The following is an 18,034-nucleotide window of genomic DNA, read 5'->3' on the forward strand; positions in this document are numbered from 1 at the left end:
GAGTCCTTTTGTGATTATTTTTAACGACTTGCCATTATATAGCTGGCCGTAGGTTGAACATAATTTCATAGATGATCATTTTGACAGCATGAGTAGTTTGAGGATTGTCCATATAAAAATTATCTTTTGTGTAAGTCCATAAAAAAATCCACTAAAGCTAAATTGATTGGTCTTGTTAGCTTTTATTTCCGGTTGAAATTCCATATCTTCTATATCCATGTCTGTAATTTCGCACAAAAAAAAAAGTATGCCTAAAGTTTAAGTTTTCAGTATAATATAATATAATATATACGAATATCAATTTTAATTTGCAAATTAGATATAATGCACTTAGAAGTTACTGTGATTGTCTTAATATTTTTTAAATTTTTTTGTTATTTATTAAATTAAAGGTTTTTCTCTTCTTAATCCTTCCAGGTGCGCATAAAGTGCACTGCACTGAAGATTTGATGCGTGTTGAAATCGGTCTGCCAGACATCAGTAGCAACAGCAATAATGAGAAGCCACAAATATACCTTGAGGGATTGAAAGGTTATCCAGACGAACGTTGTCAGCCCGAAATAAACGGTTCATTGGCAGAATTTCGGCTTTCGTTAAGCGATTTTTATGAATGTGGCGTAACGCGCATGGTTAATCAATTAACGGTAAGTGCTGGCATGCACTATGGGCGTAGTTGGCCTGTACAAGCAGTTTTAAAATTTTAAAATTTGTTTCCTTTTGGTTTTAGGGTAAAAAAGTTTACTACCACAAAATTATAATTGAAACTGGTAACGGTAAGGAAATCGTCAGTGTTAAATGCATTACCAGCGGTCCAACTTACAACGTACTACTGAACGCCACAACACGAGAACAGCCACGAATCGTGCTGCAGCAGCAGCAGCAACATCATGGAATCGTTAGAAGAGATGTATTGCCTGCTGGATTTCAAGAGCCAGAGTAAATATTACAATGATATTTAAAAAATATTTTTTTTACATCTGTTTCAACATATCAAAAATAAATCACATCATTACTTATACAAATTGATTGACATCAAAAATGCAAATTTTAAAAGTTAATTGCCTCTGTATATGGTTAGCGTGCTGCAGAACTCCAGTGTGCATCTAAAGATCACATTGATTCGAGCCATCCAATAACCACATTTGCACAGTAATTGCTAATGAATTTTGTGCTTAAGCATATGCCCAGCACATCAACTGCGTAAACGCAGATAATAAATACTTGTATCTTCGGTACAATAATAATTACTGGTTAGGGACTTCGGTATAATGCAGGCTTATATGTTACTTCCTTTTGATGCAATAATTTCACATTAGTTGGGCGTTGTCCTATTAATTGTGAAGATCATTTGAAGGGAAAAATCAAAGTAGGAAACTACAGTGACTTTGCTACATGTTACATGAAGTTCTTGCTTTACTTATATCATGATATTTAGTATAGATTGATTACATTAATTAAAGACACAACAAGCAACAAATTTACAAATATCATCAAAAAAAACTTAACATAATTAAGTAACAATTTTTATAATTACAGCGACTTAGAAATCACCACTTCATTAACGAATCATGCACCTGAGCCGCGGTTGGCTATTGGAGTGATACAGAATGGAAATAAAGTAAATGGCGATTTAACTATAGTGCCCGGCACTCCTTTGACAATGGAAATTAACTTAGACCGTGAATCAGCGCCAGTTTATGGCTTAGGTGTTAATTACTTGGAAGTAACTGACACTCGCTCCCTATCAGAGACCATAATTTTTAAAGGGTAAGTATTGTGCTAAATGATTTTGTTGTAATATTAAAAAGACAACAAAACTTGAAACATTATTATGCGTCATTCAAACAGTATTAATTAAAAGTTTTGAAAATGTGTATTATGATAAAAAGAATCTGTTCAGTTATATATACCCAACACGGTTACAATGTTATTTTATCATGTAAGAAAGAAAAACGTTGAGATTACCATTATGCAATATGCAGCAATTTGATTCCAGAGCAACAAGATTCACGATATCATAATCTTCTTGACGCTTTGATTTCATTCTTAGCAATGCGAGAATGTCAGTCTTCTTGCAATACGTTTTCTCGGTTTATGAGTGTTCAAATTATATGTATACCTAGACACAGAAGCGCTTTGGGTAATTGTAATGTTGACGGAAAAGTAGCCACACTGCTCTCTAAACTTCACTTCCCGGACAACGGCTAAACTGGCCATCAACCAAAAATTTATAGTGGTAGCTAAAAAAACTCTGGATAAATGAAGATATTTATCAGCTTACGAGGCTTACTTTATCCAATTTAGACAAGAAACTTACTAGTCACACAGCTGCTTTAATTAAAACTAAACCTATTCATCACAACGGTATCGGTACTGACAAATCACTGCGTATTAGGGAGACATGCTATGATGTTTAGGCTACATTTCTCTTAGCTGATACTCATAGTGACTATTGTCTTGGCTATGGCTCTGCAAAAGACGAAGGAAATGTATTTCATCTAACATTTAGTGCCCATCTTTGGCAAGTAGATGGCATAATATCTTTGGGCCCCTTGTATTACTTCCAAATTAGGGACATAATCAATTTTACACATTTGCTGTTGTCTACGTGATCTCTTGCTCTTCCGTTTAAGCAACGGTTTTATTCGTGGTATAACAATTACGGATAAACTCCAAATAGGCTTTGGTGTGCAACGCCGCCACTCCAACGTAATCTAACCTAAGGCATTATGTGATCGGAAATTTTTTACTATATTTTTTGGTTATACATAATTGAATGAGACTCACAAAGTATCTGGTCACACTAAAGTTAGTAATACAGTTATACGAACAGAAATCTACTGTAGAAGTACCTATAATCTATAATTAAGATTATGATTATTGGTTGGACAATGTCCGAAAAATATCTTCTTAAGAGCCATATAATTTGCATCTTATTCATTATTTTACCTACAGGTAAAAGCCCATTTTTCACATATTTCCGTGGTATCCGAACGGGTTATTATTTGAGCTCAAGATTATGATTCCAACCTAACCCTACGATATGTGTTCTCTACACACAAACTTTCAATTACATCTATTAATTGTTTAACAAATCCTATTATATACTAATTCATTTTGTAATTATCTTTTACAGCTGTACTGTAGATCCTTATCTCTTTGAAAACTTCAATACAATTGATGGTGACGTTTTGAATGCTAAATTTAAAGCTTTCAAATTTCCGGATTCCTCATATGTACAATTCCGTGCCACAGTGAATGTATGTTTGGATAAATGTTTGGGAACACAATGTTCCAATGGGCAAATTGGTTATGGCCGCAGAAGACGTGATACTTCTGAAGCTCTGAGCGCCACAACGCTTATGGACACAAATAAAGTGTATGAAATCTCTTTGGCTACATTTATAAAAATAAACGATATCGAAGGCGTTAACAGAAGTGAGTATACATATTATATAGCAAAATATAGTAATCGAATTAACTTTAAATTATAGATGAAGTACTCCAGTTGGAAGAGAAGTTACGTGAACTGAAATTAGCAAATCAGCGCTTAGCACGCAACAGTCGCGGCAATTTCGTTGAAAGTTTTAAAGGCGTCGAGCAAGCACCAATGTCAGTTCCTGCATTCGTTGTTGATGAAAAAGAATTAAATCCGGCAAATACTGGAACACAAATAATGGGCTTCAATGCCTACTTCGTCTTCATACTGCCAGTTACCGTTTTACTTTGTAAACTGTTGTAAATATTTCTGAATAAACAAATTTTATATTCAGCTTAAACATATAAAGATACTTACACTTTAAGGAAAACCCGTGTAAATCTCAATAATATTTGAAACAATAATTTTATCAGGTTATTTTAAGAGATCTTATTCAAATCAGATATATTCTTAAAAATTAAATATATATACTAAAACTGCCATTTTAAAATATTTAAATATTAAATTTAACTTTATTAATAAAAAAAGTATTTTTTGTATTAACAAAGACATTTGTATAATATTAGTAACTAAGCATGGCAGCTAATAATTACTTTAATTATTCCTCTTAATATTAGTGTTAAAAGAAAATATGAATTGTAGTAATATTAATTATATAGAAATATATATTTGTATAATCATAATATTTTACTCAAAATTGAGGGTTCTAAAGAACCTTGAATTGAATAAAAAAGAAATAATATAACATTTTCTAACATGTAAGCATTACTAGTCTTCTAAGTTTAACAGCTAAGTTATATTCCATCGATATTAATGACAATAATAATATAATTAAAAAAAAAACAAAAATAAAATAAATAAATAAATACAGTCTAAAAAGATTTTTATTACTATTTCTTTATATTAAACTTATATCAGTGAATTGTATTGCATCAAATAATTTAAAATACCAATAGAATAGAGTTAGAATAGATCTTAATCTGTATAGGTTCAAGCAGAACTGTTAGGTTAACCGAACAGTAAAAATACAACCCTGAATTTTAATTGTAATAAATCAAATATTATGGTTTAATTGCAAAAACAATTACATGGCTTGGCGTGAATCTGAAAGCATCTCATAACAAGAATACTAGAGTATACAGTGATAAGTTTTGCTTATAACTAAGATATATATAAAGAGAGTTGAGTCACTGAAAACCTATAAAGATATGTTTAAAGATAACGCATAAGAATAGTCGATCAGAAATAGAATAAGTATAAGAAAAGAAGAGATAATACATTGGAGAACAGAAAGCAAACTAAATAAATATTCCATGTGTTACTAGCAATAATGTTCATTATTTAAATATATAGTTTCCATAAGTGGACTATTATTTATTGTTAGTATTTATGCTAAATTGTGCTTGTACAGATTAATTTCTTTGTAATTATAGAAAGAAAATATATATGAAATTTATTAGTGCCAGAATAATGTCACACAAAAAATCATATTCAGTTTCTGTCAGTTCGATAGAATACCTGAACACTTAAGATAAATATCTGAATATCGTAGTCTTTATTTTACTTACTGAGGTTATATGTATTCGATATCTTTTTCAGAGTCTTTTCACATGCTTTACAGGTCATGTTTTTTATAAAACATTCACACTGTCTTATTTAGGCGGTTTTGATCATTGTAGTCACTAATGAGGATGATTTACCATACGAAAATCTTTATTATAAATGAACTTATTATTAATAAATCAGCTCATTTAAAGCAAAAAATGTCTAATACAACCTTTAAAAATAAATTTTTCCCTAGGGGAATCTCTAAAGTTTTAAATATGTGTCACATGTTTTATGTATAAAAAGTAACCAAACAATTGAGCTGTAAACAAATGCAGCTTTATTTATAAAAATGAACAAGTAGCTAAATGAGACAGTGTTTATGTAATCTTATATTGATTTTGTAACTACGTACGTCCAACTCTTTATTTTCCGTGGTATGTCGTTTTCAAAGAAATGCAATCATTAAATATTTGTTTACCTTTTTTTTGTAAATATGTCAAAAACAGCTTTATCAAACTGTCATAATGCAATGAAATACTTTTATTTAGGGCATGTTCAATATATTTGTTGGCATTTGGAACGTATTTGAAACTCATTTGAAACTTGTTGGAATGCATTTGTACAAAATTGTGCCAGTATAATCTCATTTTCGCATATGCGATTTTGTTTGCGAAATAAGTCATTTGCTTTTCATTTGTGATATTTGATCCAAATTAGTCATTTAAGGCCAGTGTAAATGCTATATTAATCTCGCAGAGTAAGCACTGAATTATATGCTGTAAATGAATAAACGCTATTGTAGTCAATAAGAAAAAGTAACTTTTCGCAAAACCTACCATAAAATTCTGATTTTGACGCACACGGCAGCCCTGTCAATATTGCTCTTCCGAACATTTTCTCTAACAGCTGACGCACATAAGAAACGAAACAGCTGCGAGAATAAGTATAGAAAAAATTAAAAGTAAAATTTTGCAGTAAGTGTAATATCTCTTTAAACTTTTAATTGTGTATTAAATTAATAATTTAATAAAATTATGTTTTCTAATGTTAATTTGAAGAATACTAAAGTAATTATTTTAAAGATTTTTATGTTATTATTCTTAAATATAATATAATAAAAATTTAAGATCGGCAGAACTAAGAATAACAATAATAAACAAACGAATAAATTGTTGTTGTTTTTGCAGATTAATTCAAAGAGAAATTAATAATAGACGAACTTAAGCATAAAAGCAACGTGTGCATTTGAAATTGGACCAAATAAGCCAGCGCTGGCATCAGCTGGGGGCCAGTGATTAAATATTTTAGGTGCTGCAATTGACAACGAAGAAGCGCTGAGCTGGAAAATATGTGAATAAAATAGAGCAAAAAGTGAGGCTAATTATAATAGAACAAAATGAAAGAAAATTGAGCTAAATGAATCTAGTAGTAGCAGTTAGGCGATTGATTACAGAATGGAAGGTATTAAATGTCGCATAGAAATTAATGTGTTCTATATTCTAAATTAATAATTATAATTCTATTATAATGATGTATTTGATATTAAAGTTTTTTTTATTTCAGAATATATATGAATTACTGGAATTATGCTGTAAAATCTGTTAACATATTGATATACTTAATAATAATTAACATATTACTCAAATTCATCTAAAAGCAACGAAGTAAAGCTCAATTATTGATGTTTTTGCTCAAATAAAATAAAAATATAAATACGCCTCTAACTGACGATACTATGAATCTCAACTTACATCCACAAGTGCAACGTAATTAAATAATCTCACCCTTTCCACAACGTTTACCTAAAATGCGTACAAAAAAAGTTTTTGCTATTGTGGGTTTTATTATAGTTTGGACTTTTTTTACGTATTTCTTGCTATGTTCACAAATCGAATTTCCACTGCACAAAAATCGTATATCACAGCTGAATCAATTAAGAGCTGATGCTCAAAAAGAATATAAAAAGAGTGAAAGTCATTTAGTACGTCTTATGGATATATTAAAAGCAAAATATTATGTACCACAGCTCACACCAGGTCCTGTTAATATTGTAGCTTTATCAGGTGAAGAACCATTAGGATTGTTGCAACCACCAGGAGAGAACATAAATCTAAATAGTAATAATAATGTGCTGATGCAAGAAGGAATCGATCAGCTTGCATATAATAATTCTATCACAAAAACAACAATAGCGTTACCTACAAAACCTGCCATAACGCGTTTACCAAACGGAGAGCCAGTAATACCGATTCTAGTATTTGCCTGTAATCGTATATCAATCTCCAAATGTCTCAACAATTTAGTTCAATATCGACCGAGTGCGGAACAATTTCCAATTATTGTATCACAGGTAAAAAATATATTTTAATTTAATATTTATTTTGTAATTTTTGATTTCGTAAAATATTTAAATATTATAATTTCAGGATTGTGGTGATGAAGCAACCAAAAATGTCATATTATCATTTAAATCTACAGTGTCACTCATTGAGCAACCCGATCAGTCTGATATATATGTACCACCGAAGGAGAAAAAGTTCAAAGGTTATTATAAAATAGCTCGGCACTATGGTTGGGCACTGAACACAACATTCCATAAAGGTTATGAATTTGTTGTAATAGTCGAAGATGATTTAAATATAGCACCAGACTTCTTTGAATATTTCCTTGGCACACACAAACTATTAAAACAAGATCCAACGCTCTGGTAAAATAATTTAATTATTTTTCTGCAGTTCGAATATATTTTAATTATTGTTTTTAATAGGTGTGTTTCAGCTTGGAATGACAATGGCAAAGCCAATTTTATTGATACATCACAACCTGAATTATTATATCGCACAGATTTTTTCCCTGGTCTTGGTTGGATGCTAACCAAAGAGTTATGGCAAGAATTGTCAGTGAAATGGCCTAAATCGTAAGTTTGTAATTTATATAATTATCAACATATTAAAATTTTATAATTGAACAATTATTAATATAAATAGCTATAATTAGCTGCAGCAAGAATATTGTATATTGTGTAAAAACATTTCTGATTAGTTTTGATATGATAATATTGCATTTATACATATATATGAATTTATGTATGTACTATATAAAGTTTTAAAATATCAAAAGCTTAATTTGCAATGCCAAAGAAACACATTTATACACTTGAACTAATTTCAGTGTAGTTTTTAATCAGTTGTGTATTGCAATAAGTATTTAAACTTAAAGCTTTTGACTATAATTTATAAGAAAATACTGTAAAAATGAAAACTAGATTCTAGCAATGGAATTATATATATTGAACATCTGTTTTAGTCACTATTGAGACCTTATAAAGTTTAAAATTTAAACTGAGATATTTGGAGCATATTTCTAGTTGATATGTGCCGTTGAGTATTTAGAGAATGAAAGACTAATGTAGAGTATAGTTGTAGTTGAGAGGCATGTTATGAATAGGTGTCTTTATAATGTTCCTCTGCTTCTCTTGTGTGCATAAATAAGGGAAAAACTTGTTATGAACCAATTTGTTATACATATGGAATCTTAAAAAAAATAATGTATCAATAATGTGATGTATAATGTATCATAGATGACTCTTCGGTTGCAATGAAAATCTAAATACTGAAACTAATAATCAGTTACAATGATTTGTACCAGACTTTTATCTGTTATGTTATCATTGCAAGGAAACTAAACTCGCTTAAGAAATCCAATAACATAACATAAATATTTAAAAAAATTGTTATGCTTTAAACTAAATAATATTTATATATATATATATATTATTTTTATAAACATAATTTTTTAACAAAATTGTAATTATTTTAGATTTTGGGATGACTGGATTCGTCACCCTGAGCAACGCAAAGATCGCGTGTGTATTAGGCCAGAAATCTCTAGAACTCAAACCTTTGGTAAAATTGGAGTGTCCAAGTAAGCTTGTCGGTTTAATTAATTAAATTAAATTAGCTAATATATTTTTATATTTAAAGTGGCTTATTTTTTGACAAATATCTGAAACACATTAAGCTCAGTGAAGATTTTGTAAAATTCACTAAACTGAATCTCAGTTATCTACTTAAAGTAAGTAAATATATACTGTAATTTTTAAAAAATTACAATTTCCTAATATTTATATTTATTTTTTTAATTATTATGAAATTTTAGGAAAATTATGATCGCATATTTTTATCTAAAATCTATACTTATCCAATTGTTACTTATGACGAACTAAGAAGGAATCTCATTAAAACAGATGGACCAGTACGAATTCAGTACACCACAAGTACACAGTATAAGCTAACTACAAGAATGCTGGGCTTGATGGATGATTTCAAGGTAATAAATATATTAAATTACAAAATAAATTACTATATTTGAATATCTATATAATACAGAGTGGTGTTCCTCGCACTGGCTATCATGGCATAGTTTCATTTTATTATCAAAAAAGACGAGTTTACTTAGCACCAAACGCAAACTGGAAAGGATATGATTTATCTTGGAGCTAACAAAACATACTTATGTAACAGTTTAGTCTTTTACGAAGTTCTAAATAATTTAAGTTACTGTTTTCTTTTCTTGTGCTTACTTTTGTTTAATTATTAGTTAGTATATGATATTAACTATATTTATATTTTATTTTAAATATATTATTTTATATTAAATTATTTGTTGTGTATATATTTCGTTGACTAAACACTTTCTTTACTTGTCTAGCCAATTATCATATTTTATTATAAACTATTAATTTAAGAACTATTCCAAATCTGTACTATATGTTCACAATTCAACAGATACCACCTTTAACATTTATTTGAGAATGTTATTGCATTTCCGTAAAGAATAAAAGAAATTTAAATCAAAACTACTAAACAATATAATATTAATATAACTACAATTTAATGAATAGAATAAATTTAAAGCTATTATGTGTAAATAACATAGTTATAGAATAAGTAATTAATTATATTATTAGCGCTCTATTAATTTATTATAGTTATATTTATAATTATTTACCTAAGTTTGTGTGTGATCATCATAGCTATAATAAAACTAATTTATTTATACAAATTTTGTAATTAAATTCAAATTAATTGTAATTTAATGTGATTTGATTTAAAATGTTTCTAAATTATGTATACGCAGTAAATAATTGCTTACATTATTGTAAGGTACTGTACTTAGTTAACAAGTTATATTGATTTAGAGATATAATGGTTTTCTATTAGCAATAATATAAGCCTAAAAATTGTAATTAGTACAAAAGTAAAATATGTAATTATTTATCTATATATATACATGAATTATAAAATTTGTATAGTCAAAGTTAAATAGTATATGCAATAAGAAATAATTGTGCCACTTTATTCAAAATTTTGAAATATTTATTGAGTACATACATAATTTAGACCAATTTGGCAAAATCAATTTACAAATAATCGGTTTTTTACAACTTTACTTCCTTGAATAAAATTTTAAAAATTTAATTATCAATAACTTGAAATGTAATTGACGTCTTTTAATTTTATTTATAGTTCATCGGGTTCATCGATTTGTTCGCAATCAATGTCACTACATTCACTTTCCGCTGTTTCATTGTTAGTTTTATTCCTTTGCGTTGTAGCTAACCCAGCATGTCCGTAATCCATAGATTTGCCAGATAAACTATTTCCATTACTTAATTTATGCTCTAGAAAATTTGCATTTGTATCACCAAAAACACGTTCCAACTCTGCTAATCCGTTTGTGCTGCTCGCTTCCGGTTCAGGCGGTAGAGTTAAATTTTGCAGAGCATTGTACTTAAGTTGAAAATAAGCATCCGATGCGGCATCTGTTCCATTAAAATAATGTGTATTTACTGTTGAATTTGGCATCATATAATCCACAAATCGTTCATTACTGTTTATGTAAGGTTTTGAAAGAGTTGACGGTATTCGTTGCATATAGTTGGCACCTATACATGGCTGTTTACTGAGAGTACTATAGGGCGTGGTATAGTTCAATGGTTGTCCACGTGCTAGTATTGCATTGCGTGCAGTCTCTAGAACATTGACATTATGTGCTGGCATAGTTGACATTAAATTATTAGGGCTTGCACCATTCGGATTTGAATATGGTCGCATGGCAGCAGGTATAGGTTGAGTCGTACCACCACCATTTAGCATAATTGATTGTATGGGTGTTGGACCTGTTGGTGTTTGACTAAATAGCCATAAGCGATCACCAACAACCATAGGCCTCGCCAAGCCACCAATGCCCAGTTGCGCGTAATAATGAGAAGCTAATGTTTCCACGTCGGCAGTGTATTTACGCTTCCATTTTGTACGACGATTTTGAAACCAAATTTTTATCTAAATATTTCATTGAATTATTAATATTAGATTTAATTGAAATTAACTTAATTATAAAAACCTGTGTTTCTGTCAAGTGCAACTGCTTGGCAAGTGCTGTTCTCTTGGCGACAGAAAGATATTTGCCGCGTTCAAACTCCGATTCCAGAGCTTTTATTTGTGATGCCGAAAATGCAGTGCGAGGTCTCTTTTTTCGATCGTCATTCGAATCTGAAAGCAAATTAATTTAAGTAATTTTTCATTTTGTTAAATTAAAATTATAATTTTTATCAGAAGTTGCAAAAAAAGACAATCTGTTACTTGTTGTCATTTAGAAGACAAGGATTCAATAAAGTATATGACTTGTTCCCATATCTGGATGCTTTATTGCAGTTTCCCACCATGAAACAAAATCAGAACCTGGACGAATATTATCACAATGAAAGCAGTTCTAAATGACAAATAGAAAACTAACCCCAAAGTAAAGCTAACGCTATCCTGGGATAGGACAAGGTCTCTGGAAAGAAGGGGAGGAATTTAGAGCGTGTGAATCGTGCACGCACTCTCCAGAACTCGAGTTCGATCACTTACAGTTGAGATGATGTTTAAACATTGAAAATATTAAACAAAAAATTTTCTAAATAAATTTTTTGTGAGTTCAATTTCTGGATTTCAAAGTGCTATTATTTGCCATTTCTCTTTGATACTTTGACCGCCATTATTTTTCTTCTTCGCTGTTTAATGATGTTGTTTATTTTTTTATATATTATTATATATATATTCAAATGCAATTGTCTACTGTCTGCATGCTTGAAAGAATCGAGTAGATTCCTTCGAAATTGATATGAATTAAATTAAAACTGATTTAATTTTAGTAGATTTTTTTTAAATACATGATATTGAAATACGATATATGAAGTTGAGTGTTTAAATATAATAATAAATAAATAATAATAATATTGAAGATACAGTAATTAATAACGAAGATCAAACGTGACTGCAATTAAACAATATTATGTTTATCTATGAGATATAAAAAAAAATTAAAGGTAGAGTTTTTGACAAGATTTAACGTCTTTATTGACACCTCTAGTCATACTCCGCCAAATGAAATGTCTCTTTATTTAGTTAATTTTTTAAGTAATACCGCAGAAAAATTATTCTTTGCGGTTATCATAATATCTCTTCAGGGCATTTCTTATAACATCTTGTAATTTCTTGTTATATCATCTATGTAAGCTTTGTCGTCCTTAAAAGTAGCCATATTCGATAGAGCATTAAGAAGGTTAATTCAAAAAGATTCAACAAAAATAACATTCTTGTTCACTTCGAACTTGGATTTTTTATAGAGAATAGAGAATGAGAATTCTCTTTTATAGAGAATGAGGTATGTCAGTAAGTTGAGGATGGTCTGTTTTGACCACAAAGTATTTGCCGTATATATACGGTTCCAAATAAGTGATAACTGAATGTATAGCGGTGGACTATTGAGCTCTTGCTTAATGGTGGAGTTAACATATAACATTATCTTTGAGTACAAGTCTTTGAGGTATAGGCATCTTGAAATTGTCGCCCTTAGTATTTCTCATTAAATTCTACGTTGTAAGCTTGTTCACTTGCAGATGTACTAATACAGAATTCTTTTATAATGTTTGAATATTGAAACAGTATAGAAATGAGTAATTATATCAAAATCTATGTATAAAATGGTAGTAATCTGTTGCTTATATTTTTTAAATTGAACAATCTGCGCTAAGTTGTTTCCATTTATGTTAAAATTAGTAATTTATATCACTATTCTAACTCTTAGAACTCTTCTATCGTTCTAAAGTTTAGAGTTAGTATCTGCTGTATTCTTAGATTTTTAATCTTCATTCTTTTAGAGAGACATTTAGAAAGTGACCGTCAAACAATCTAAATAATTTGCAATAGCAAGACAAATGGGGTTTCTATAATTGCTCACTAATTGGTAGTGACATTCAGGTTGTTAGGAACATTATCGAATTAAAAAAAATTGTTTTCTTTTAGTCAAAGTAATTATCAAATTAATTACAACAATTGAAACAAATCGTAATGTTAAGTTTGCCAAAAACTAATTTTCGGTACAAAAACTTGGCAGCATCAAGGAAAGAAAACTAGAAATGGAAATGGCTAACATTAAATAGAAATAATTTAGCCATTTTGCTAAATTATTTAAAAATAAAATTCTAAATATCTAAATTTTTAATAAATTTGTCAGATTTTGATTGGTGGTTTGTAGAAACGCTTACGTTCTTCACTTCAAAAGATTCTAATTGGTCATTTTGCAAAACATTTCGAGATACTTGGGCAGCTGAATTTAGTGTCACAAACGAGCTAAGTTATTGCCTCATTGACGTTACAAAATAGGGAAATATTTTTTGTTTAAACTATCTGTACTCGTATTTTTATTATAAAATATATATACAACAAAATAATAAATATATATATATATAGAGACACATGCATCACATCACAGTTCTTGCCATAAGGAAATATCGGCTAAATCGTGTGTGAAATCTCACTTTAAGTGTAATTATTATGTGGGTGACAGAATATATCACTCACTAAAGCTCATTAGCACAGATTGAAATATTTTTTAAACGTAATTATATTTTTGTTTATGTATAAATTATTTTAAAAAATTTTAAATCTATTTTTAAATTAATATTAAATTTTAAATTTAAAAGCAACTGCTGTAGTTTAGTAATTAAGAATGACAAAATTAATTCAATAATTTTTAACTTGAAGCTTTGTATATAAAATTGTTTATTGGGAATATCACAATATCACAATTAATATCGAAATATGCGGAAACATCGTAAGCAAACGTAAATAGAACACGTGATTGATAATTCTATTAGGAATGAAATAGAAGATTGTTCAAATTTTCTCTTTGGAACGTCATACAGTCATACAGTCGAGAGTTTGAGGATTGTCCACATAAACACGGTCTCCACAAAACGTAGATAACAAAATACTTAATTAAAAAAAGTAAAAAAAGTTTTAATGCATGTAATTATGTTACAACTAGAATGTAATAGTATTAATACTACCAAAAGTGTTAAACCAAAAAGGACAAAATATACGTCACCATAAATACTATATACTATAATATATATTTGTACACTTTATAAAACCTTTATTTGATTTTTACCATAAAACCATAAAAAAATTGAGACCTACTATTCCCTTCGGAATTTCAATATTTTCCCAGAAGTTAGAACACTACGATTACAACGACACACATATTAGATTCAGAAGAAGCTATGGATCAAAAAGCGATGTTTTACATTTATAAAATGTGTGAAGAAGTAGTCCATATCTTGTAATTATGATAAGCTTTTAATCGCATACATGTTATAGGTTTACTTTTTTGAGGATCTTGGCCAACTCAATGACCGCTTTTTAAAGAGCATTTTATAATCAAAGTGAAAGGTTCAATGTGTTTTTTGAACCTTTTAGTTTTTGTACGGTACACAATGTGCTAATAGGCTTAAATGGATCCTAAAGTTCGCTGATATAACCGAAATTAACCTAACCAAATCGCATATATAAAATTTTTTTGTATCTAAAATACAAGTTAGTCAGCAGTTACCGGATTTAGAAAACTAGGTTTCTAAATGAATTTAATCTGCGTTTCCATTTAGACATATTGATAATAAAGTTAAGATGTTAAAGTCTGTGATAGTTTCGATCAATTCAAATAATGAAGATTGTATTCGAAACTTCTGGTCGACAGTTATGAGTGTCAACTCTTTGGAGAGGAAAGAGGCACAACCGAGTTGAAGTTTACTACATAACTTGTCATTCTAAACTACAGCCGTCGGCGAACTTGTAATTCTGCGGATTGAAAAATGTGTAGGTCTATACTTGAGATTATGTCATTGTAATTGAAGTATGATATTTTAAGTAGATATCAAATGATGATTGGCCGTATTTGTGTAGAAAGCGTTAGACTTTCTCAACAAAACTAAAACTAACAATTGCTTACGAGACTTATATTGAACTACGCTATCATCTTCATAAGATGAGACTTTACAACTTAACTTTGCCAGTAAAACAGGATATTACGGTGAAGAATACTGTTCCCGTTAGTAATCGTAACATAAAAATTGTGATCATATGTATGTGCCATTTGTGCATAGATCTGAGGCAGTATTTTTTACTGACTAAAGGCTGACATTTTTATTGTTCTAATAGTCTATTGTTGTGATATAATACTTCTATTAAAACTATATATATCTATATGTATCTATATATTTATATATATATAATTTGTATTTGCTGTTTATTATTCGATTTAAATCAATTAATTAATTAAAGAATTTGAATAAAACATTTCTTAAATAGAAAAAATTTCACACGTCATATTAGATATTAATGGTTTTTATGACATTAGACTAATCTTGTTGGGAGTCCTTCGTCAAGATTATTTATTTAACTAGTGGAAAATGAACGATCGCAGTCAAATATAAATACATTGTACATACTAATCTTTTTAAATAAAGGCAAGAGTAGTGACGATTCTTGGGTAAATAAATTTAGAATGTAAAAAATAATCACTTCATTATACATTCTGCAAATACGAAACGTGTTTAAAGTTATATCGGAGTGCTATTATCGGAGTGCTACCTATATTGGAGTTAATATGTTGAGGTAACGTTATTACTGGTTCTATTCAAATCTTTTTTAAACTGTTTAATTCTTTTGAGTCAACAATGGAATTGAGAAAAATGTGGATCTTCTTCACAAATCGTACACTACACATAAGATTTATAACATTTTAATCCAAAATGATAATACATGTAACTCACTACTTTCATCTTCGGAAGCTGCTTCACTCTTAGAATCCTCAATATTGTCATCATTGATGCTAGATTCCGGACTTGATACACGTAATTCCAAATTTTGTTCACCATTCGAGTGGTGAGTAGAAAATATGCTTCTGATTACACCTTCGGCATTATTGCAATTGTTCACGTTATATTCACTATTAGACGATTTGGCGAGTATATTTTCAATTGAAAAACTATGTGGAAATCGTCGTACAACCGATTGTGTTTCCATATTCAATAAGTTTTTTATTTAAATTATAAATTCAATATTAATATTTAAATGAATTATAATTCAACACTACGTTTATTCCCGGTCGGCATAAGTAGCACAAACCAATCTGAAATATCTTTAAGCACTGAACAAGCACTGAATCAGTGGAGCATCCTTGGTTCTGTGAAAGTTTCTTGTGAATACTTCGAGAATCCAATAAAACATTTTTCTTTTCGAATAGGTTGTGTGTGTGCAAAGGAGATAGCAACAATCTCGATACGATCCACTTCAAAATCTAAAATATATTTTTAAAACATGTGTGAAATTCGTACTGCCTCTTTTGTAAACACAACCGTATGTGTTTTATTTGGTAGGCGTGCCTCCTCTGCTCGAAGAGATTTAAGTACTCGCATGTGTTGGCTAAAACGTTTCTTAAATACTTTCATAATTGTTATATTAGTATATCAATGATAATGAATAATTCTTTCAACTAATGAACTACAAGCAGGACAATTAAGAAATCTCATGAGTTATTTGATGTTTTAAATATTTTCATTATTAGATATTTATATATGAATATATATCTATATACATATATTTTCACAATGACATTTTCTTAATGAATGTTTTTGAACAACAGAAATTATGAACCAGTTAAATATCATAATTAATTTTTTTTTTGTGATTTAGTTTGATTTAGTTGTGATTTAGCACACAAAAATATTATTATTACTGATAATTTTAAAATATTTTGCAATTAAATATTTATACAAAATTTTAAGCAAAAATTTAAAAGAACTTATCGAATATGCATATAGAATAATTATAATTATAATTTTTTTCTATTTTTGAAATAATTTGCATTTTAATGTCAGTTATGATGACAGTGATTATTTTTTTAATCATTAGAAACTATAGTATTTACTACTGTTCGACACCTCTCTATTTTTCAAATACATATATATTGTAATGTGACTAACATAACATTTCAGACAACTGCCCAGCAAAGGAGATTACTTCGTCCTTTTGTCTATAGAGAGTTTATTAACCGACTGTATAGTTTCACGAGACTATACCGGCCAGATGGGACAGCGTGACAGTACGCCGTCTCTTTTTTGGAGAAGAATACAGGATTTATAGTTGGGCGATTTAACGGATTATAACTTTCCATAGAAGGATTTGGGGAATTATCTCTCATGTAGGCAAATGATAAACACAAGTGTATAGTAATATTGTTAAAATAGACTACTATTAGAAAATCTTAATGGTATAAAGATTATCTCCTAAAAAAATTTATTTCTATATAAGATTACAATTTGCTGGAGTAATGCAAATTCTCTTTGCTTTTAATGTAGAGATTGTAAGAATTATTATTTTATTTTATATCGATATTAAACTTTCTTTGTTTAAAAAATATAATTGGAAAAATTGATTTGTTCGATAATGAAAATGAAAATTTTCGATAAAACCCTTAGCGGATATTATTAAGTAATATCATCTTAAATAACCCCGACCCCCTTTTTTCTTTTTCTCCTTTTCTATATCTAAAGCTTTAACCAAAATCATCACTTTGAGGAAAACATTTGGAGCCGATATTGGTCATATATAGAGTGCGTTCAATGATTAAAAGACAACACCTCAAAAAACTTGCAAAAAC

At 29.2% G+C, this 18,034-nt stretch overlaps 3 protein-coding genes across 4 annotated transcripts; 2 read left to right on the forward strand and 1 right to left on the reverse strand.

Annotated features, from left to right (window-relative positions):
• Nucleotides 1–324: 324 nt before the first annotated feature.
• On the forward strand, nucleotides 325–3,927 carry LOC119674074. Its single transcript, XM_038085198.1, has 6 exons — nucleotides 325–342; nucleotides 393–644; nucleotides 728–936; nucleotides 1,537–1,767; nucleotides 3,137–3,438; nucleotides 3,495–3,927. Exons 1-6 carry the CDS (start codon nucleotides 325–327, stop codon nucleotides 3,740–3,742), a joined length of 1,260 nt encoding a protein of 419 aa, XP_037941126.1. The 3' UTR covers nucleotides 3,743–3,927.
• A 1,641-nt stretch (nucleotides 3,928–5,568) lies between these two features.
• On the forward strand, nucleotides 5,569–9,562 carry LOC119682162 (alpha-1,3-mannosyl-glycoprotein 2-beta-N-acetylglucosaminyltransferase-like). Of its 2 annotated transcripts, none has more exons than XM_038095525.1 (9): nucleotides 5,569–5,961; nucleotides 6,175–6,448; nucleotides 6,551–7,337; nucleotides 7,414–7,694; nucleotides 7,755–7,904; nucleotides 8,807–8,911; nucleotides 8,971–9,061; nucleotides 9,146–9,316; nucleotides 9,376–9,562. In XM_038095525.1, exons 3-9 carry the CDS (start codon nucleotides 6,795–6,797, stop codon nucleotides 9,487–9,489), a joined length of 1,455 nt encoding a protein of 484 aa, XP_037951453.1. In that variant the 5' UTR covers nucleotides 5,569–5,961; nucleotides 6,175–6,448; nucleotides 6,551–6,794; the 3' UTR covers nucleotides 9,490–9,562. The 2 variants fall into 2 exon arrangements, with proteins under 2 accessions (XP_037951453.1, XP_037951454.1); XM_038095526.1 differs by lacking the exon at nucleotides 5,569–5,961 and adding an exon at nucleotides 6,036–6,054.
• Nucleotides 9,563–10,058: 496 nt separating this feature from the next.
• Nucleotides 10,059–16,472, reverse strand: LOC119683015 (homeobox protein DLX-2). The gene is made up of 3 exons (XM_038096608.1): nucleotides 16,146–16,472; nucleotides 11,393–11,541; nucleotides 10,059–11,331 (listed from the first exon to the last, which is right to left on the reverse strand). The coding sequence occupies exons 1-3, from the start codon at nucleotides 16,396–16,398 to the stop codon at nucleotides 10,510–10,512; spliced, it is 1,224 nt and encodes a 407-aa protein (XP_037952536.1). The 5' UTR covers nucleotides 16,399–16,472; the 3' UTR covers nucleotides 10,059–10,509.
• Between the last annotated feature and the right edge of the window lie 1,562 nt (nucleotides 16,473–18,034).

The sequence above is a fragment of the Teleopsis dalmanni genome, chromosome 2 (assembly GCF_002237135.1).
Source record: "Teleopsis dalmanni isolate 2A chromosome 2, ASM223713v2, whole genome shotgun sequence".
In the NCBI taxonomy this organism is placed as follows: Eukaryota; Metazoa; Arthropoda; class Insecta; order Diptera; family Diopsidae; genus Teleopsis; species Teleopsis dalmanni.

What these genes read in the sequence shown, in the direction of transcription:
- LOC119674074 (XM_038085198.1), top strand. An exon ending in GCATGGTTAATCAATTAACG is followed by an intron (nt 645 to 727) that starts GTAAGTGCTGGC and finishes TTTTGGTTTTAG; the next exon opens with GGTAAAAAAGTTTACTACCA. An exon ending in TATCGAAGGCGTTAACAGAA is followed by an intron (nt 3,439 to 3,494) that starts GTGAGTATACAT and finishes TTTAAATTATAG; the next exon opens with ATGAAGTACTCCAGTTGGAA.
- LOC119682162 (XM_038095525.1), top strand. Translation starts at nt 6,795, where the DNA reads ATGCGTACAAAAAAAGTTTTTGCTATTGTGGGTTTTATTATAGTTTGG. An exon ending in AAACAAGATCCAACGCTCTG is followed by an intron (nt 7,695 to 7,754) that starts GTAAAATAATTT and finishes TGTTTTTAATAG; the next exon opens with GTGTGTTTCAGCTTGGAATG. An exon ending in GGTAAAATTGGAGTGTCCAA is followed by an intron (nt 8,912 to 8,970) that starts GTAAGCTTGTCG and finishes TTATATTTAAAG; the next exon opens with TGGCTTATTTTTTGACAAAT.
- LOC119683015 (XM_038096608.1), bottom strand. Translation starts at nt 16,398, where the DNA reads ATGGAAACACAATCGGTTGTACGACGATTTCCACATAGTTTTTCAATT. An exon ending in AGCTTCCGAAGATGAAAGTA is followed by an intron (nt 11,542 to 16,145) that starts GTGAGTTACATG and finishes ATTTGCTTTCAG; the next exon opens with ATTCGAATGACGATCGAAAA. An exon ending in TGCACTTGACAGAAACACAG is followed by an intron (nt 11,332 to 11,392) that starts GTTTTTATAATT and finishes TGAAATATTTAG; the next exon opens with ATAAAAATTTGGTTTCAAAA.